The following is a 22,368-nucleotide window of genomic DNA, read 5'->3' on the forward strand; positions in this document are numbered from 1 at the left end:
AAATGTACTCATTATCCTTCCCATGTAATTGTAACCCCTCTGTACAGTATTTTCACAATAAAAAATAAATTAAAAAAAGAAAATAAAGGGCCATATGTAAGTGAAAAAAAGGTAAATCTCACAAAAAGGAAAATAAAACGTGCTTTTATTTTGAATTGAAAATAAAGCATTTTTCCTAAGTTGGGTAGATGTATTTACCCACATATTTTACAAATGTTTTTCCAATAATTAAGATAGATAATTTTTGTTACTATGTCAGAATTCCATGACTAATTTATCAGCCAAATTGTTCTTTCTTTTTTTGTTCCATTGTGGGGTTTGAACTTAGGGCCTGGGTGCTTATCCCTCAGCTCTTCAGCTCAAAGCAAGCACTCTACCACTTGAGCCAATGCATCACTTTTGGTTTTCTGGGGGTTAATTGGGGATAAGAGTCTCATGTACTTTCCTTCCCAGGCTGGCTTTGAACCACAATCCTCGGATCTCTGCCTCCTGAGTAGCCAGGATTACAGGCATGAGCCTCTGTTCCCAGCTGTACTTTCATTTTTAAAGCATTATTTTACTCTATATTAGTTTATGAAGTGCGTATGGCTTCATTACACAGTATATGTAAATCAGGAAAATAGGCATCTTGTTTCTACTTCTATTATTGTTTCCATTTCTCCACAAGGAAAAGATTTTTGTTTCTACTCGCTTACTCTTTCTCTATCTCTCTGTGTTGGTGTCTCTTTCCCACATACATACAGACATCATTCTTTCCTTTCAAAAATTTTATATTGTTGTAAAGATGCTGTAAAGAGAGATTAAGGTTACATGAGTAACGTAATGAGTACATTTCTTCTCCTTTGTTTTTCTCCTACTCTCCCTTCCCTCCCCACCTCCTTCACTCCTCTCCCCCAAGTTGTAAAGTTTATTTTCAATATAGTGTCTTGTGAGTATCATTGTTGCAATACATTGTTCATCCTTCCTTTCTCCCTACTTTCTCCTCCCTTGCTTTCTCTTTGGCTTTTTTCTTTCTGCGTACCTTGCTGCCAAAAACCCCTTGTATCTCTCTCATCTCTTCTTTTTATTTTTGAAAATAGTTTTATCCAGAGAGATTTGTTTACTGAGTCTTGCACATGAACAGAGGGCTATTGTATGTTATTATTAGTTGATGGCAGGTAACTTAAACTGGAGACATATTCAGAATTCATTGTTTACAGTTTATGATCTCAATTTTTCTGGAAAATAAATAGTTATCATATGGACTGGAACTATATGTATGTTCAATCATACAAAAGTGAACACAATGTTTTCCTATTTTAAATTTTAGTGTGTAAATGCATACACGATACATTATACACATTAAATTTTGTTTCAATAATTATGATACATTTTTAAGTGCCCAAAGAAAGTTTGGCCTGAATTTGTCAGTTTAAATATCAATAATACAGTTGAATTTTTAAATTTTACACTGGATAGTTTGTTATGATTGTTTTAAAATCAAGTGAAATATTTTGTATTTAATTTTGCACATAATTCTTTTGTGTAATGGTTATTTTACAATATCATAGAAAAATTTTAAACAAATATGGAATAATTTCAAAGGAAAAATGGGCTCATCCATATAAATGCTTATAAGAGATGGATGCAATATCTCAGCATATTGAAGATTATGGCCCTGAACAGAGATTGTATCAGGAAAAATTGGAAACCAAACATGAAGTAATCAGCAGTCACCCGACAGGGATTTTATCAGTTCTAATATTCACTAATAGATATGATGGAGGTAGAATTATGTAGTATATGTGGCAAAATTATCTCTCTTCTGAGGCACTATGCTTAGTAATTCAGATTATACTAGGGTGTCAATACTAGACAAAGACAGATTATGTGTAGTAACAGGATAAAAATATTTTGGTGACTAAAGTATCTTTGAAAATTTGTTATGTTAAGGCCTGGTGTGGCAATATATGCCTATAGTTATAGCTAGATGCCAAGTAGGAAGGAGCATAGCAATCCAAGACTAGCCTGGGCAAAAGCATGAAATACTCTTTGACACAATGACAAAACAGTGGGGAGGAGCTTGTCCCATCAATCAAGTGACAGAACATTTGCCTAGTGAGTACAAGGCTTTGAGTTCCATTCCCATGTTGCAAAAGGTAGTTGGATGCATTACCACGAATGGATAGGGTGATCAATTGTGGCTTCGGAGTCACATGGAAGATGGCATGATGTTAGATTAGCAAGTTGATTTGCAGATCCTTGACTTTTGGGGTACACAGAAACTGGGGAAACATCCTAAGACAATGTTATCTGTTTCTTTCTCATTTCCCTGTATTTCTCCTTTACTGCTCCACTTTCGCACATGTATGCAAACACACGACCCATAAACACACATACACACACAAAGAAACAATATTAAAAGCAAAAAATGTTGAAGAAAAATTAAACTAAATGCATTAGAGACAATTAAGAATGATAACATTTTTTTTCGAAACAAGCTTCATTTTCTCCTGTGAGATAAGTATAGTCACACCCTCTGTGTCTATAGATTTCTAATCCATTCTTTTGAGTGAATTCAGATACAAACTGTTTTGGAAAAGATTGCCGTTATGTTACAAAAGTAGAGATATTTCATCTTGTCACTATTCTCTCTGGTATCATAGCTAACTATATGGAATTTATATATTTCTTTTACAGTAAGTTGTTTAGAGTGGGCTTAAAAGAACAGGAAAATATGTGTAGGTTATTTCTCTTAGAGTTTTCATTATTTTGAAAAATGTATGAAACACCATGTAAGAAATTTGTGGTTTTATTTCCATTTCTGTATCTGTATTTCTTGGTAAAGTAACAATGTCTAAGCATATGAGATTGGATTAGTGGAATCTGCTAGAATTAAAATGTTTTCAAACCTGAATGTGGTCAAGTTTAGCAAGGCTGAGGAAGAAGTAGGAGCATTATTGGACACAGAATGTGAACTGCAATTATTACTTTGGGAAAACCTTCACTTTTATCTATTCACACGGTACCTTCAGGCACTCATATCCAGAAATTTTAGGTCTATTTGTACACTCAACAGAAATGGACACATTTGTTTTCCTGATATGTTTTAATATTAAAAAGGAAAAATATTCAATTGCTTATTGTTTGAAATGAATTACATTATAGACCTGCCATGGGATAATATAGAAATAAGGAAAACATGTTCTGTTACTCTTTGGGTTTGAATCTCAGCAAAATGAGCAAAATGAGCAGGCCTGCACACTTCTTTAAACTCTATTTACAAATAAAATTAATGTAGAAGACACTGTATTGCTAACCTCTTATTACAGTATATGGAAGGGCTTTCAGGGTGGTATCATGCTTCTATTTTACCTGGGTGGGTTATATTTTGTGTCAATTATTTGCACATAATTCTACTATTCTCTACAATTCAAAAATGTCATGACTTATAAAGTAGGTATTTTTGTTATTTCCACAAGTTGCTTATCAAATTGTACATTTCATTCTGTCGTTCATATTTTTGTTCACATTCTTTCTTAGTTAATAGTCAGATTCAGGATCTGTTAGAAACAGCTAATTTTTTGTTGGTCGTGAAGCCTGAACTCTGGGCCTAGGCACTGTCCCTTGAGGCTAGCGGTCTACCACTTGAGCCACAGCACCACTTCGGGCTTGTTCTGCTTATGTGGTGCTGAGGAATCGAACCCAGGGCCTCATGCATGTGAGGCCAGCACTCTACCACTGAGCCACCTTTCTAGCCCCTTTTCTCATTCCCATCTTTCAAAAGTCAAGAGCAGACTTGCAACTAATCAAACATGTCAAACTGATAGAAATTATAAATTCTTAGTAAGCAATATTTGCAGTAAAACATGGTTTATTGAATAACATAAATATTTTTACAATAGCTGATTGAAATTTGAACACATTATACTCCAGTGTGTAAAGTGAAAAAATTTTCTTCAAGTTATCATAATAAGTTAAAAAGTATTGGATGAAAATGAGCTCTATGCATTTCTTAGATAGTTGGATGTATAGTTGAGATTTCTGAAGTCATTCAGAAAGTTCTCATGTGATGGAACTAAGAGAGAGCTGCCATAGGACAGGAGGACACAGGCAGTCGGCTCAGCAGTGGAGGGAACTCCTCAGTAGAAGCCATAGGACCAGTATCTTCCACAGCACAGTGGGCGGCAGCAGCCATAGCCATAGCCACCATAACCATAGCCACCATAGCCGCCATAGCCACAGCCACAGCCACAGCGATAGCCACAGCCTAGGCCTCCATAGCCATAGCCCAGGCCTCCATAGTAGCTGCCACAGTAGCACATGGTGTCAGGAGTGGACTGTTGTGAGAGGAGCAGAAGGTGGGATTGTTGAGTCTGGATGTGTCTGTGTGCCAGCTGCCTTTTATACCCCTGGGTGGTGGGTGGGAACCACAGGCATGTGAGCATCCTGTGCTCCCTGAGAGCTTCCCCCAGCATCCTGCGCACCTCGATTTAGTGCATAAACAAGGCCTTCATAACTGGCATAATTTTGTTCTTATGTCAGAATTCCATGATCAGTTTATGAACCAAATTCTTCTTCCAGCCTAAGTGTTTTTTAACTGATTCTATATTGTTTATTCGGTACATACGACCTTACTACACAGTATAATGTCAATCATGACAATAGGTATTCCATTTCTATTTTTATTCTGTTTTGTTTCCATTCTCCATAGTGGAAATTATTTGTGGTCACTTTCAACTGTCTCCCACACAACAAGCACACACGCGCACGCACACACACACGTCTGTCTCAATTCCTTCTCTCTCACTCATTCCTTCCTCTTTGCTTTTCTTCTTTATGCTCTTTCTTTTTCTTATCTACAACTTACTATTACACTCCCTATCACCTTCCCTTCTCTTCTTTTGTTTTGAAAAAAAATTCATCTCGACTTTCATGTACGGCTGTATTGCTCAGGAACAAGAGGTAGTGATTTTTTTATGTTATGATTACTTGATGGCAACTAGCTACAATCTCTATATATGATTGAGACTTATTCAGGAGCCATTGTTTAATACACATTATTTGAAACTTTCCAGAAGATAAATGGTCATCTTATAGACAGAACTATAAATGCTACAATACTGAATATCACAAAAGGAAATATAAAGTCTTCTTACTTTTGTATTTTAGGTTTTTAGTGGGTAGACATATAAGAACATATAATATGTTGCACAAATTAAACCTTTGTTCTGATATTTAAAATAGTTTTTCAATTATCCCAATAAAGTTTGAAGCCTAACTGTGCCAGTTAGAATTCCATCAATAGTATTGATGTTTAAAATATTGTCTGGGGTAAATAACTTTGGGCAAAATGTTATTATATTTGGAAAATCAATGAAACAACCTGTATTCAATTTTGTGTAAAATTCCCTTGTCTAATGGTTATTTTATGAGGTTCTTGAAATTTGTTAGAAACAAGTGAAGTTATTGGTATTATTTTGGGGAAGTTTCAAATGAAAAATAGTCTCTGAAGTACAAATGCTTATATGAGATTCATACAGTGTGTCAGCACATTGAAAATTATGGCCCTTAGATTATGAACAGAGATTATAGCTAGAAAAATTTAAAACCAAATCTGGAGTAATCAGCAGTCATCAGACAGGGTTTTTACCAGTCCTGATCTTCACTGACAAGTAACATGGAGGGAGAATTTATCTCTGTTCTAAGGCACCATGCTTATTAACTCATCCCATACATAAGGTGTCAATAGTAGACAAAGACAGAGCTGATTGTATATCATGACAGAATAGAGGTCTATTTCCATGACTAAAGTGTCTTGGGAAATTTTTCTGTATTAAGTTGTACTGTGGTAGTGTTTATCTATAGTTATAGCTACCCTAGATGCAGAGAAAGAGGATAACAATCTAAGACTAGCCTGGGCAAGGCACAAAGTTCTATTTGAAACAACCAAAAAAAAAAAAGAGGGGAAACAGGGATGGTGGCATGAATCAAGTGATTTGCTTAGTAAATAAAAGGTTCTGAGTTTTATTCCCAGCATTGCCAAAAATAATTGGATGTATTATCATGAATCAATAACCTGATCAATTGTGGCTTCTGAATCACATGGAAGATTGCATGATATTATAATAACAAATTAATTTCAGATCACTGAACTTTGGGACATGCAGAAAATGAGGAATCATCTTAAGTCAGTATTGTTTCTCAGTACTGTCTCTGTTCTCCCTCCCTCCCTCCCTCCCTCCCTCCCTCCCTCCCCTTCTCTCTCTCTCTCTTATTTTTCTATATCTGCCTTTGCTGCCTTTTTTTTTTTACACGAATACACACACACACACACATAACCCATAAGCACATAAACACACAGAGAAGGGTAGGACCAACAGCAAATATAATGAAGAGAAATTAAAGTAAATGTACTGGAATATAATTTAGAGTGGTAACAATTTATTCACCAAAAACATCATTATCTCCTATGAAATAAAGATAGCCAAAACTGTTTCTGTGGATTTTTCATCAATTAGTTTGAGTAAACTCAGAGAAAATGTCCACTATATTAGTGATAGAGAAAAATTTCATCATGTGATTATGCTCTAATAGCCAGTTCTGACGTTACCTAGAATTTACATTGTTTCTGGTATCATCCCTTATGTAGAGTTAATTAAAAAAAAAAAAAACATGCGTAGGTTATGTCTCTTAGGCTTGTTATTGTTTTGACAGATATATGTGGAAAACCTGTAAGAATTTTGTGTCTGCATTTCCATTTCTGTATGTGTCTGTTGGTAAAGTAAAAATACCTAAACTTATAAGCTTAGATATATAACTAGGGGAGTCCACTGGAATAATAATTGTTTAAAGCTTAAATATATTCAGACAGCAAGCCCAAAGAAGAATAAAAAAATACTCTTGGAAACAGAATGTGAACTGGAATAATTACCTTGGGAAAACCTTTGATATTTAGCCATTCACAAAGAGCATTCGGGCACCTATCTTCAGAAATTTTATATGTTCCAATACTCAATCAAAATGGACACATTTGTTTCCCTGATATGATATAATATAAAAAGTAAAAAATTATAACTGCTTTTTACTTAAAAATGAATTGTATCCTCGACTTGTGATGGGGCAAGGCAGAATAAGATCTCCTACCCTCATGAGTTTGTATCTTTGAAACTAAATAGAGCAAAATAAAGAAGAATGCTCCATCTTGTTTTAACTTTAGCTTGTATGCAAAAAACAAGTTTAGATGACAGACTATTGGTAACCTTTTATTTTGGTGACATGGAAGAGGAAGAATTTTCAGGGTGCTATCATCCTGTTTTTTCTTTTTTTCTAGGGTGGATTATATTTTGTACCAATGATTGGCACACAATTCTGCTTATTCTCTACAATTCAAAATGACAGGAGATAAAGGAGGCATTTTTGTTATTTCAACAAGTTGTTCATCCAGTTGTACATTTAATCAGTGAGCAGATTTCTGTCCATCTTCTCCTTTAGTTAATAACTTGTTACAAATAATAGGGACTTTTGTATTGTATTAGATAATATCCCCTCTAGTTCTCAGTGCATCAATCCCATCCCTCCAAAACCAACAGAAAACATATATACTCATAGGATACAGTATTTATAGCAAAACATGGTTTATTTAATAATATCTATATTTTGACAAAAATTGAGATTCCAATTTGTGCCCATTTTACCACAGAATACAAAATGAAAAGAATATTTCTTCAAGCTAGCATACAATCCAATAAAAAATAGTAGGCCAAAATGATTTTTGTGAGAGTTGCATGCACAGTTGAGATTTCTGAAGACATTCCATGATTTCTCATGTGAAGAAACTTAAGAGAGAGCTGCAGGAGGACAGGACACAGGCAGTCGGCTCAGCAGTGGAGGGAACTCCTCAGTAGAAGCCATAGGACCAGTATCTTCCACAGCACAGTGGGCGGCAGCAGCCATAGCCATAGCCACCATAACCATAGCCGCCATAGCCGCCATAGCCACAGCCACAGCCACAGCGATAGCCACAGCCTAGGCCTCCATAGCCATAGCCCAGGCCTCCATAGTAGCTGCCGTAGTAGCACATGGTGTCAGGAGTGGACTGTTGTGACAGGAGCAGAAGGTGGGATTGTTGAGTCTGGATGTGTCTGTGTGCCAGCTGCCTTTTATACCCCTGGGTGGTGGGTGGGAACCACAGGCATGTGAGCATCATGTGCTCCCTGAGAGCTTCCCCCAGCATCCTGAGCACCTCGATTTAGTGCATAAACAAGGCCCTCATAGCTGGGCTGATTTAGCTTTTATATTAGGATTTTGTGATCAGTTTTTCAGCCAAATTCTCCTGCATTTTTAAGATTTTCTTTGACTCTAGTTAATTCAATATACATGACATCACTATGCAGTAGGATGTCATTCATGGGACTAGGTATTCTATTTCTGTTTTTATTGTTTTGTTTCAGTTTCTCCAGAGGACAATTTTTTTGTCTTGATCTTTGTCTCTCTCCTTGTCCACTCTTTGTCTTTGTCTCTCTGTCACACATGTAATAGGGACACACACACACACACACACACACACACACACACACACACACACACATCCCAGTCTCCAATCTTCCTTCATCCTTTGGGCCTTCCTTTTTCCCTTTCTTCTTCACTCTTTCTATTTGTCTTACTTCATACCTTACTACCACACACTCTTATTTCCCACTCTTCTCTGTCTGAAGAAATTTTAATCTAAAGATTCATTTACTGCTCTTTTGATAATAAACAAGAATGAGATTGTCCCATTTGTAAGGAAATGGAAAAACCAGGAATAAAATATATTAAGCAAAGCAAATTTGGCCCAAAGTAATAGAGGTTGCGTGGTTTCTCTCATTTGTAAGAACTAGAATATATCTATGATATTCTTATCAGGGGATCACAATAGACCAATCACTAAGTGAATAGCACCATATATATGAAGTGTATCAAAATTAACTTCAAGAATTGGAAATAAGAGGTTCTTACTATGTCATGCATGTAGTTATTACTATTTTTTTCTTTCTGTTTTAGTTTTCTGTACCCTTTTTCTTGTATATAAGTTTATCAGTGGAAGGGAAAAGGAATCATGGGAATAGCGGGACAAAGGGTGAAATAATACAACCATGCTACTCACTAGACACTACATTGGAAATTACCTTTACAATCTGGAGGGGGGAGAAGGAGAAGGAAGGGATAAGGAGGAAAAATGAGGGAGGGGAGTAACTGTTTAAAAAGAAATGTACTCAATACCTTACTTATGTAACTGTAACCCCTCTGTTCATCACCTTTACCATAAACTATAAAAACAATAAAATATAATGTAATTGTCCAAATAAAATTTGAAGCTTGATTGTGTCAGTCAGGATTTCATCAATGGTGTTGATTTTGAAAAAAATTTATTGGTAAATAACTTTGGGCAAAATGTTATGAGTTCTTGAATATCAAATGAAACATCCTGTATTCAACTTTGTGTACAATTTATTATTCTGATGGATATTTTATAATATCCTAGAGATTTGTTAGAAAAAAATGTAATAATTGATAGAATTTGGAGGAAATTTCAAGGAAAAATGTGGGCTTCCAGCGTAAATGTATGTAGGAGACAGATGTTTTTACACATCAAAGATTATGGCTCTGAAATGGTGATTAGAGATCACATCTGGAAAAATTTGAAACCAAATATGGAGTTATCAGCTGTCATCAGACAGGGATTTTACCATTCCCGGTACTCACTGATAGGTAAGATGTAAGGAGAATCATGTGATGTATGTGCCAGAAATTATCTCTCTTCTGAGACCCCATGCTTTGTAACATAGCTTGTACTTAAGGTGTCAATCGTAGACAAAGGCAAGGATGATTATATCTAGTGACAAAATAAAAGAATATTTTTGTGATTACAGTATCTTTGAAAAGTTTGTTCTATGAAGGCCTGCTGTGGTACCATATGCCTTTAATCATAGCTACACTGGATGCCAAGTTGGAGCAGACAACCCAAGACTAGCCTGGGCAAAAGCATGCAATCCTGTTTGACACAACTAAAATATAGTGGGGAGGGGCTGTTTGCTTTGAATCAAGTGATAGAACACTTGACTAATGAGTTCAAGGCTCTGAGCTCCATTCCCAGCATTGCAAAAATTAATTGGATATATTATCAAGAATTGGTAGTCTGATCAATTGTGGCTTTTGAATCACATGGACTATTGCATGACATTAGATAAATAAATTGATTTTCAGATGTCTAAATTTTTGGGTACACAGAAACAGGAAACATTTCAAGACAATGTTGTATGTGTTCCATTTCTCTGTATCTCACCATCACAATTTCTCTCTTTCATGAGCATGTGTACAAACCACACACACACACACACACACACACACACACACACACACACACACACATGAACAGGATAAAAAGCAAACATAATGAAGAGAAACTAAACTGAATGCATGGAGGCATAATTAAAAGTGAAATCATTTTATTCAACATGAATGTCATTTCCTCCAATTAAATGAGTACACTCAACCTTCTGTGTCTTGGATTTCTCATCTATTGTTTGAGTAAACTCAAACTATTTGGGGAAAAATTATCTGTGTATTAAAGAAGAAAACATATATCATCATGTCACTATTCTCTAAGTAAGTATCCTGGATATTTTGTGGAATTTATGTTACTTTTGTTATCATAAGACATTTATGACTTGATTTAAAAGATACAGGAAAATATCTGTAAGTTATATATGTTAGACTTTTTATTCTTCTGTTAAATATATGAGGAAAATCTATAATATCTATAAGAATTTTGGACATATATTACATAAACACACAATGGAATTCTATGCCTCCATCAGAAAGAATGACATCGCCCCATTTATTATGAAATGGAAAGACTTGAAAAAAATTATATTAAGTGAAGTAAGCCAGGCCCAAAGACACAAAGGTCCTATGGTTTCCCTAATTTGCAATAAATAGTGTATGTCTGGGACAAGCAGAAAAGGTAAAAAACTATGTACCTGTGACCAGATAAAATTATGTTAAACAAAATGAACCCCAAGATAGGGACACAGTGGTTTTTTCTTTCTTGCTATCATTTCTAACATATTTATAATGTACCATGTGATTTTTTTTGTTGATTTGTATGTTCCTCCCCCACGGTATAGCCCCTGTTCACACTGTATTTGATGTCAGTGCCTTGCATCTTTTTTTTTATTGTGAAAATACCGTACAGAGGGATTACAATTACGTGCTCAAGATAATGAGTACATTTCTTATCAAGCATTGTTGCCTTCTCCTTTGTTTTCCCTTCCCATGCCTTTCCATCCTTCGCCTCCCCTGCCAAAGTTGTAAAGTTCATTTTTTCGACATAACGACTTGAACATCTCATTGTTGCACCCTGCATCTTGTATATACATCTTTCTAATTTTGGGAGGGGAAGGGGAAAAATGCTTATATAGGAATACAGGTTGACCCATTGTAACAATGAGATGTACAAGACACTATGTGGAAAACAAACTTTACAATTTAGGCGGGGAGGGGGAAGAGGGAGGGGAGTATAGTTGTGGAGGTGGGAGGGAAGGGAGGAAGGGGAAAAACAGAGGAGATAACAATGCTTGATAGGAAATGCACTTATGACCTTGCTCATGTAACTATAATCCCTCTGTACATTATTTTTACAATAAAAATATTAAAAAACAATATAATTTATAAGAAAGAAAATCGGTAACCTTTTATCTCTGTGATATGGAAGTGTTTTCAGGGTGCTATGATCCTTTCTGTTTCTTTCTGATGTGGGTTATATTTTGTGCCAACGATTGGCACATAATTGTTCTTATTCTCTATAATTCAAAATGATAGTAGATAAAGGAGGAATTTTTATTAGGTCCAAAAATTGCTCATTAATTTGTACATTTAATTCAGTGAACAGCTTTCTATTCATTTTCTTTCTTAGTTATTAATCTTAGTTTAATTTTTGTTAGAAATAATTAACATTTTTCTATTATATTAGAAAGTTTCTCCTCTGATTCTCATTACTTCAACCCTGTCTCTCAAAAATCTATAGCAAATATTATAAACTCATATGACACAATATTTGTAACAAATTATAGTTTATTTAATAAAATATATCTTTTCACAACAATTCAGATTGAAATTTGAACCCATTTTATCCCAGAATACAAAATGAAAAAATAATGCTTCTAACAATCATCAATTCCAAGTGAAAATAATGGGTTAGAATGAACACTATGTATTTCATTTAGATTTTTTTCTGATAGTGGATGCATAGTTAAGATTTCTGAAGTCATTCAAAAATTTCTCATGGAGAGAGCAGCAGCAGGACAGGAGGACACAGGCAGTCGGCTCAGCAGTGGAGGGAACTCCTCAGTAGAAGCCATAGGACCAGTATCTTCCACAGCACAGTGGGCGGCAGCAGCCATAGCCATAGCCACCATAACCATAGCCGCCATAGCCGCCACAGCCACAGCCACAGCGATAGCCACAGCCTAGGCCTCCATAGCCATAGCCCAGGCCTCCATAGTAGCTGCCGTAGTAGCACATGGTGTCAGGAGTGGACTGTTGTGACAGGAGCAGAAGGTGGGATTGTTGAGTCTGGATGTGTCTGTGTGCCAGCTGCCTTTTATACCCCTGGGTGGTGGGTGGGAACCACAGGCATGTGAGCATCATGTGCTCCCTGAGAGCTTCCCCCAGCATCCTGAGCACCTCGATTTAGTGCATAAACAAGGCTCTCATAACAGAGACGATTTTGTTCCCATATCAGAATCCCATGATCTGTTTTGTGAGCCAAATGCTTCCATTTCTAAGGCTTTAACACATCCTATATTTAATTTATCGAATAGATGTGACTTCAGTATATAATTTGATAAACATTTTTGAAATTTGTTCTCCCATTTCTACTCTCATTCTGTTTTGTTTCCTATTCCTCCAAAATATTTTTGGTTTCCATTTTTCCTTCTTTCACTCTTTCTCTTCCTTTCCTTTCCCCCTTTTCATTGTTTGGATACAGTTTGATCTGGTCAAACTGGTTTACTGAATTTTGCTCTAGAAGAATGTGCTTGCTGTTTTTATAGTGTGATTAGTTGATAACATGTTACTACTTTCTGTACATATATGTAAGACTTTTTCAGGATCTATTGTTTAGAGAATATTATTTGAAACTTCCCACAAAATAAATGACCATCTTATTGATGACAACTTGTACTGCAAATATATGAGGTAAACATAAACAAGAGAAAAAAGAGAAAAGCTTTATTTGGGGTTAGTACTTCAGTCCAAGTTGTGCTGGACCTGTTGCTTTGGGTACTAGGTGAGGCAGGTTTCCTTGTGGTAAGACTATGTGGCAAATATTGTTTATATCAGAATGACTAGGAAACTGAGAGGGGACCTGTACAAAATATAGCCTACATCCTGTGTGTCAGTGACCTATTTACTACAAGGAGGCCTTATCTCTGAAAGTTTCCCTCCAATTCCAATACTGTAATGCCATCAAATTATCAATGTAAGGATTAATCCATTGATTATGTCAGAGCCTTGAAATCCTATTACCTCTCAGTCCTGCAACAAATACAGAAGCCATAACAACATGGGGAATAAAGGCATCATTTTATATTGAGCATCAATAGATTAAGTATCACCAAGAGTTCTGATAATCAAGTTAGTGGAAATACATTATGTTACCATTGCTAATTGTTTTTTAAAAAAGCATTTTAAATGGGGCATTCCTTGTTTTCAAGAACAACCAGAGAGGGCTGGGAAGGTGGCTCTGTGGTAGTGCTTGCCTTGTATGCATGATGCCCTGAGTTTGATTGCTCAGCACCACATAAGCAGAAAAGGCTAGGTGTCACTGTGGCTCAAGTGGTAGAGTACTAGCCTTAAGCTGAACAGCTGAGAGACAGCACCCAGGCCCAGAGTTCAAGCTCCATGACAAACACCAAAACAAAACCCACCAGAGAGATTTTATTTCAGACTAATAAAAATGTGAGCATTCATTTGCATTTGATTTTGTAACTTTCATATCCTAAATATTATGTGCCCATTAAGACATAACTAAATACATCAAATAGGACTTAGAAGTAGTATAGGAAAAAGTATTAAAGTAAGAGAAATAGCAGCTTATTCAACCACTGAAAATTTTGTGAGGAAAAAAAAATGAAGAAATGCATCCCCACAGCTGAGACTTCCTTTTGAGCTTCTGAGTGAGGAAACCTCAGGAAACACAGGCAATCCTCAGGAGGCTAACTCCAACTTGCTGTAAAGGCTCACACATTCTGAAAGGAATACATCACCCCTTCGTTGTTCAATAAAAGGACTTCCTGTTCTTTTCAAATCAATCATATTGAATTTTGACTGTCAGCCTTTTATTGGGACACTTTGTCTTGAAATGCTTCTAAGAGAAGAGCCTAAGAAATGTAATTTTCAGTTCCTACCATAAATAAAAGTAAACAGAAAGTAGACAATAATATGGAGTTGCTTCCCCAAATCAAATATCAGAAGTTTCTCTTGGTTTTACAGGTAATAGAATCTTTGGGGTATTTTTTCCCCATAGAAACATCTCTTGTTCCATTATGTAGCTCCTGTTAGAACCCTGAATTTGGATAAGGGTCTTTCTCATTATCACATGAGAATTTCAAAAGGCATAGGTGGGTTTATCTCATTAGAAACTAAAGTTCTACCTCTAGAGACCCAAGGAATACACTGTAATGGAAAACAAGATCAAGGTAAAATCCGTCTATTCAGAGTGAAGAAACAAATGAAAATGTGCATAAAGATATCTCTTGGGTGAATGAATGAGCCTATTATGTCCCATAAATAACTGTTGGAGATATGTGGCTAGGAGAGGCCTTTGCCTTGTAAAATGGCTCTGTTGCTCCGGAACTGTGGTGTTTTTGCTGTGACTGTGGCTCCAGTTGCTCCTCTTCTTCAGACAGATACTGCTTCTATGAATTTTGCTCCAACATCTGTAGAACCATTCAGACGAAATTATTCCAAGTTTACTTTATTTTTTTTTACTAAACATCTCTTCTTATTTATTTCCAAAAGTACAAACTTCACCCAAGTATACCTGAAAAACAAAACTAAACAAATTCACAGAAATGTCAGGTCTAGTGTGTTTCAACTTAATGAAATATTGTGATTAAATGTCTCATAAAATGTAGCCAGACTCTGTTAACATGGGAGACTGAGCTTTTAGGATGGAGGCTCTGAGCCAGCTCCAGAGGGAAAATCTGTAAGATGCTTATCTCCAATTAGCCAGCAAAGAGCCAGCAGTGGAGCTGTGGCTCAAGTGGTGGAGCACTAGCCTGGAGCAAAAAAGCTCAGGGACAGAGTCCCGGCCCTGAGTTCAAGTTCTAGGACTGGCACATAAATGTGCACTAACTTCACTCGTTGATACCGCATTAAAATTCTATTTGTTCATTGTTATAATTGTGATATTAGAAAGAGGAAGTAAAAAGGAGAGAGGAAGTATGAAGTTGTACCCATTTTCTCTTCCAAGGAATAGTGTTGCCAAAACATCAATGAATTCCTGCTCTATACAATAGTGACTGTGTCTTTGGGCTGTCCCTGTCACCTCCATCTGCAGATTTTGCCTTCTTTACCATGGGTCATCAACAAATCAAATGTTTTGGAGCTCCTCCTTGTGTAGCTGCAACTTGATAACCAAGGCAATGTTTTAGTCCACTATTTTTTAATTTTAGCATGCATTTTTAATAAATCTCAATACTTACTATTTGGTATCAGATGTATCATGTTAATAGAATCATTGTCTTGGTATTTTTATCTCAAATAGCGCGCATAGAATATAGTAACTTGGACTTTATTTTCAGATTCTGATGGTTTTCTATTTTTCATCCGTCTTGGACATGACAAACTACCTTGTAAATAATTTATGTATATGTAAATATGTATATGTAAGTAATTTGAAGGTTTGTTTTCCCTCACTCCAACATTGAAAATATCCCAATGAAGAACTCAATAGCAATGCCCTGGGGACATTTTGATATTCTCAAATGGCTTTGCAACACAGCTGTGTCTTATAGCGCATAATGCTGGCAATGATAGATTGTATTTGGAAGTATAGTCACACTAATGATAATGCAATCTCATTATCTCTCAGTATCTCCCAAATAATGAAATAATGTTTGTTTAAATGATGGGATATAGAAAACTATTACGTAACTTCAATAACTCTCATTAATTCAATTGAAAGGAGGAAAGAAATTAGAGCATTCTTCTTGTACAAATGGTCTTATTACATGTTACTGAAGGAAATCGGCATGTAAGACAGATATAGACTTGGGGTGAATACTCCTTTCTATTGCCAAACCTCTCTTAATATAAAAACATGGTATAAATAAGGATTGCTTTGTTTGGCAAATGTAAGAACTAAGTAAGATTGAGCTGGACTAAAATAGCTTTCAATATTGATTCATTGTACTCATAAACGAAAATGCTGAACTATATAACCCATTTGTACAACTACTGAAAGATAAAAATAATTAAAAATAAAATAGCTATAAGTAAATTATGATCAATTCTTTAGACCATTGAAAAATACATTAGTTATGTTACATACAAAAATGAACAGTTTGAGAGAACCTACATATGCTTTCCTGTATTCTTTAAATCATCCAGAAATAATGTATGATGCCCAAAGCACTATAAATTCTGTGTAAATAGAGTTGATACTGGGCTATTTGGGGATACACACATGATGAAATATCAGTATTTGTTTAATAAAAATGCAAATATTTTCTTCACAAAGTGTCCACGTGAGTTCAGATGAACTATGGATGAGGAATCTCAAATACATAGAAGGCTGGGTATGTTTATTTTATATGAGAAAATGAAATTCATATTTAATAAGCTGTTACCACTCTAAATGGTGCTTCAATATATTTAGTTTAATTTCTTTCTATCATTTTTGCTTTCATTCTGAGAGAGACACAGAGAGTGAACAGGAAGATAAAAGGGACACACAAAGAGAAGTGTACAACAAAACTCTTCTTTGAGGAGGGATAAAAACAAAACAGAGCAAATGTAGAATGAGATTCCTATTTTCATGACGTATATCATATTGAGTGGTGAGGTCATCTGTATTGAATCAATTAAATATAGAACTAAACAGAGCCTTAAAAATGGAAGAAGAATTTGGCCCATAAACCCATTATGGAATTCTGACATAAGAACAAAACCGTCCCAGTTATGAGGGCCTTGTTTATGCACTAAATCGAGGTGCTCAGGATGCTGGGGGAAGCTCTCAGGGAGCACATGATGCTCACATGCCTGTGGTTCCCACCCACCACCAGACACATCCAGACTCAACAATCCCACCTTCTGCTCCTGTCACAACAGTCCACTCCTGACACCATGTGCTACTACGGCAGCTACTATGGAGGCCTGGGCTATGGCTATGGAGGCCTAGGCTGTGGCTATCGCTGTGGCTGTGGCTGTGGCTATGGCGGCTATGGCGGCTATGGGTTATGGTGGCTATGGCTATGGCTGCTGCCGCCCACTGTGCTGTGGAAGATACTGGTCCTATGGCTTCTACTGAGGAGTTCCCTCCGCTGCTGAGCCGACTGCCTGTGTCCTCCTGTCCTATGGCAGCTCTCTCCAAGTTCCATCACATGAAAAATTTTTGAATGACTTCAGAAATCTCAACTATACGTCCAACTTTAAATTAAATACATAGTGCTCATTTAACCCATTACATTTTTCATTGGATTGTGTCATAGTTTGAAAAATTATGTTTACAGTTGGTACTCTGGGGTAATATGGGTTCAACTTTCAATCTCAATTTTTTGTGAAAAGGTAGATATTATTAAAATAAACCATATTTTGCTACAAAAATTATTTCCTATGAGTTTGTAGTGTTTGCTGTTGGTTTTGGAGAGAGAGTATTGAAGGACTAAGAATGAGAGGGGTTAATTTCTAATATAATAATTATTTCTAGCAAATCACTAAACTCAGATTATTAACTAAGAGAAAAGATGAACAGGGAGCTACTTACTGAATTAAATGTAGAACTGGATAAGTAACTTATGAAATAACAGAAATGCCTACTTTATCTCTTGTCATTTTGAATTATAGAGAATAAGCAGCATTGTGTGGCAATCATTTGTACAAAATATAACCCATCTCAGATAAAACAGAAAGGATGATACACCCTGAAAACCCTTCCAAGTCATCAAAATAAGAGGTTACCAATATTCAGTCTTCTAAATTATTTTTCTTATAGATAGAAGTTAAAATTAAAATAATATTGTATACTCCTCTTTATTTTGCTCTATTTAATATTTCTGAGATTCCAACTCATGAGGATAGATCTTTTCTTATTCCTGTAAGAAATAAGAATGCAATTTATTTTCAAGTAATAAGCAAGTACAAATTTTTACTTTTTAATATTAAATCTTATCAAGAAAACAAATGTGTCCATTTCAATTGAGTATAGAAACAAACTTAAAATTTCTGGGTGTAGGTCCCTGCATGTTCTATGTAAATAGATAGAAATGAAGGTTTTCTCAAAGCAATTATTTCAGTTCACATTCTATTTCTAATAATGCTGCTAATTTTTCCTATTCTTCCTCAGATTTGCTAAGCCTCCCAATATTTAGGTTTTAAACAATTTTACTTATATTAGCCTATTTCTCTAATTGTACATTCAAACTTATAAACTCAGATTTTGTTACTTTACTGGTACTCACACAAAGAGAAATGAAATCCACAAAATTCTGATGTTTTTCTCATACATTTGTCAAAACAACAGAAAGTCTAATTGGCATAAGCTATGTATGTTTCCCTGTATTTTTAAATCAGCTCTAAATATCTTACCATGCTAAATAAAATGTAATTTCCCCATAACTAGCTGTGAGAACAGGTTATTAGAGTATATTAACAAAATGAAATATCCCTCCTTCTTTAATATAAATGCCATTTATTCCCAAATAGTTTCTAAGTTCATTCAAAAGAATGGAGATCCAGAGATAGAGTTGACTATACTCATTTCACAGGAGCAAATGAAGTCTATGTTGAATAAACCTTACCACTCTAAATTATGCCACGGTATAGTGAGTTTAATTTCTCTTTATTACTTCTGCTGTTGATCCTGCTCTTCTCTGTGTCTATGTTTTTGGGGATTGTGTGAGCATATACATGTGAAAAAAAGGAGCCCCGATGGCAGATGCAGAGAAATGAGAGAAAACAGACAACAGAGATAATACTGAATAACAATACTGGCTTAGGATTTCCCCAAAGTTTCTGTGTACCCCCAAATTCAAGGATTCAGAAATCAGTTTGTTACTCTTATATCATGCAATCTTTCATGTGATGCAGAAACCACAATTGATCAGCCAATCAATTGATGGTAATTGATCCACTTATTTTTTGCAATGCAGGGAATGGAACTCAGAGCCCTGTCCTCCCTAGCCCAGTGTTCTATCACCGGATTCATGCAGCCAGGCCCTCCCACTTCTTCTTTTCTCTTATGTTGTTATAAATAGGATTTCATTCTTCTGCCCAGCATGGATTTCCATATTCCCCTACATCAGGCATATCTATGGGTATAGACATGTACTACCTCATCAGGCCTTAAGAAAAGAAACTTCAAAGATATTGTGGTTTTGCCAAAACATTTCCTTATCTTGTCACTATATATATCTCTGTCTTTGCCTACTAATCACACCGTAACTACAGGCTATGTAATAAAGCTTGGTGTCTCAGAAGAGAGATAAGTTTTGACACATATATCACAGGATTCTTTCTCCACTTTACCTGTCAGTGAATATACCACAATGGATAAAAACCTTGTCTGATGTCTACTGATTGCTCAGTATTTGGTGCTAAACTTTTCCAAATATCTGCTGGCCATCTCAGGGCCATAATCCTCAATGTGCTGAGACGCTGCATCCTTTTCATATAAGAATTTATACTTGCAAGTGCACATATTTCCTTTAAATTTCCCCCAAATGATATCAATTATTTCAGTTTTTTCAACAAATCTCTATGACCATTAAACTGAGGAATTTTCACAATATGGAGTAAATACAGGATGTTTCACTTGATGTTCAAGAAGTCACAACATTTTACCCAAAATTATTTACCCCAGACAATATTTAAAAAATCAACACTATTTATGAAATCCTGACTGACAAGCTCAGGATGCAAACTTTATTTTAATTATTGGAACAAACACGTAATATGTATGATATACTATACATGCTTATATGTCTACTCACTAAAGATCTAAAATAAAAAAAATAACCAAACATTATATCTCTTTTTGCAGCGTGAATGTTGTAGTATTTAGTGTTCTAGTTTATAAGATGATCATGTATTTTCAGGGAAGTTTCAATAATGTGTACTAAACAATGGCTTTGGAATAAGTCTCAAATATGTGTACAGTCTCTAGTGAGTTTCTACCAAGTAATCAAAACCTAAAAAATAAGAAGCTCATTTTTCAGGACAAAAATTAGTTATGCAGTCTGTCAACATGAAACTTTTATAAAAAGAATAGAGGGAGAGGGATATGGGATCTGTGTCTTGGCAGCAAAGTGTACAGAACTAAATAAGGAGAAAAAGTAAAGAAGAAATGGAAAGAGGAAGGAGTGAAGGAGGAATAAGGGCAGAGAGAAGTGTGGGGGGGTAGAGATAAAGAGGGGAGTCTGTGAAAGACAGAGTGTACAGATTTAAGCAAAAAATTTTTCTTAAGGAGAAATGAAAAAAAATCAGACTAAAAATAGAAATGAGATACCTATTTTCTGATTTATATAGTAATATGTATGGAGGTTTCATGTGCTAACTAAACTAAATATGCAGTAAGAGAAATCTTGAACATGATAAAAGAATTTGGCTCATAAACTGATCATGGAATTCTGATGTAAGCACAAAATTATCTCAGTTATGAGGTCTTGATTATCCACCAAACTGAGGTGCTCAGGATGCTGGGGGAAGCTCTCAGGGAGCACATGATGCTCACATGCCTGTGGTTCCCACCCACCACCCAGGGGTATAAAAGGCAGCTGGCACACAGACACATCCAGACTCAACAATCCCACCTTCTGCTCCTCTCACAACAGTCCACTCCTGACACCATGTGCTACTATGGCAGCTACTATGGAGGCCTGGGCTGTGGCTATGGAGGCCTAGGCTGTGGCTATCGCTGTGGCTGTGGCTGTGGCTGTGGCTATGGCGGCTATGGTTATGGTGGCTATGGCTATGGCTGCTGCCGCCCACTGTGCTGTGGAAGATACTGGTCCTATGGCTTCTACTGAGGAGTTCCCTCCGCTGCTGAGCCGACTGCCTGTGTCCTCCTGTCCTATGGCAGCTCTCTCCAAGTTCCTTCACATGAGAAATTTATGCATGTCTTCAGAAATCTCAACTATACATTCAACTATCAGAAAAATTCTAAATGAAATACCTAGTACTTATTCTAATCCATTAGTTTTTACTTGGATTGTGTAATAGTTTGAAGAAATATCCTTTTCATTTTGTATTCTGGGGTAAAATGGGTTCAAATTTTAATCTCCATTTCTGTGCAAAGATATATTTTATTAAATAAACTGTATTTTGCTATAAAAATTGTTTCCTATGGGTTTATAATATTTGCTATAGTTTTTGAGAGATGGGATTAAAGTACTGAGAATGAGAGGAGAAACTAATATAATAGAAAATAATAATTATTTCTTTAAAAATCATTAAACCTAGCTTATTAACCAAGAGAGAAAATGAACAGAAACCTGTTCAGTGGGTTAACTGAACAACTTAATGAGCAACTTGTGGAAATAACAAAAATTACTACTTTATCTTCTGTCATTTTGAATTATAGAGAATAATCAGAATTATATGTCAGTCATTGGTACAAAATATAATCCACTCCAGAAAAACTAGAAATGATGATAGCACCCTGAAAACACTTCCATATTACAGAAATAAAAGGTTACCAACATTCTGTCATCTCCAATTCTTTGTAGATACAAATTACAGTTAAAATTAGATTGTGAACTCCTCTTTATTTTGCTCTATTTACTATTTTTGAGATTCAAACTCATGAGGATAGGAGATTTTTGTTAGTATTTTATCACCCCATCAGGTCTACAATACAATTCATTATCAAATAATAAGGAGTTATACATTTTTACTTTTTATTAGTAAATCATATCAGGAAAAGTATATCTCTTTTATTGAATAGGGTGTCGGCACCCTGAATGCTTTTCATGAATAGATAAAATTAAAGGCTTCCCAAAGTAATTCTTCCAGTATACAATCTATATCCAATAATGTTTCTAATTAATTCTACCTCAGCCTTGCTAAGCCTGACTATATTTAGGTTTTAAACATTTCAATTATTCTAATAGATTACCCTAAGTA

The 22,368-nt window shown here is 35.6% G+C and overlaps 4 protein-coding genes across 4 annotated transcripts; 1 reads left to right on the plus strand and 3 right to left on the minus strand.

Annotated features, from left to right (window-relative positions):
- Nucleotides 1-4,121: 4,121 nt before the first annotated feature.
- LOC105994091 (keratin-associated protein 20-2-like) lies at nucleotides 4,122-4,304 on the minus strand. The gene has a single exon (XM_013027504.1). The coding sequence runs from the start codon at nucleotides 4,302-4,304 to the stop codon at nucleotides 4,122-4,124; it is 183 nt and encodes a 60-aa protein (XP_012882958.1).
- Nucleotides 4,305-7,879: 3,575 nt separating this feature from the next.
- Nucleotides 7,880-8,062, minus strand: LOC105994087 (keratin-associated protein 20-2-like). Its single transcript, XM_013027501.1, has one exon. The coding sequence runs from the start codon at nucleotides 8,060-8,062 to the stop codon at nucleotides 7,880-7,882; it is 183 nt and encodes a 60-aa protein (XP_012882955.1).
- A 4,307-nt stretch (nucleotides 8,063-12,369) lies between these two features.
- Nucleotides 12,370-12,546, minus strand: LOC105994084 (keratin-associated protein 20-2-like). Its single transcript, XM_013027498.1, has one exon. It carries the CDS (start codon nucleotides 12,544-12,546, stop codon nucleotides 12,370-12,372), a length of 177 nt encoding a protein of 58 aa, XP_012882952.1.
- An 8,546-nt stretch (nucleotides 12,547-21,092) lies between these two features.
- Nucleotides 21,093-21,272, plus strand: LOC105994083 (keratin-associated protein 20-2-like). Its single transcript, XM_013027497.1, has one exon. It carries the CDS (start codon nucleotides 21,093-21,095, stop codon nucleotides 21,270-21,272), a length of 180 nt encoding a protein of 59 aa, XP_012882951.1.
- Nucleotides 21,273-22,368: the final 1,096 nt, after the last annotated feature.

The sequence above is a fragment of the Dipodomys ordii genome, unplaced genomic scaffold (genome assembly GCF_000151885.1).
Source record: "Dipodomys ordii isolate 6190 unplaced genomic scaffold, Dord_2.0 Scaffold104, whole genome shotgun sequence".
NCBI lineage: Eukaryota > Metazoa > Chordata > Mammalia > Rodentia > Heteromyidae > Dipodomys > Dipodomys ordii.

Excerpts from the sequence above, each read along its gene's own strand:
- LOC105994091 (XM_013027504.1), bottom strand. The coding sequence starts at position 4,304 with ATGTGCTACTGTGGCAGCTACTATGGAGGCCTGGGCTATGGCTATGGA.
- LOC105994087 (XM_013027501.1), bottom strand. The coding sequence starts at position 8,062 with ATGTGCTACTACGGCAGCTACTATGGAGGCCTGGGCTATGGCTATGGA.
- LOC105994084 (XM_013027498.1), bottom strand. The coding sequence starts at position 12,546 with ATGTGCTACTACGGCAGCTACTATGGAGGCCTGGGCTATGGCTATGGA.
- LOC105994083 (XM_013027497.1), top strand. The coding sequence starts at position 21,093 with ATGTGCTACTATGGCAGCTACTATGGAGGCCTGGGCTGTGGCTATGGA.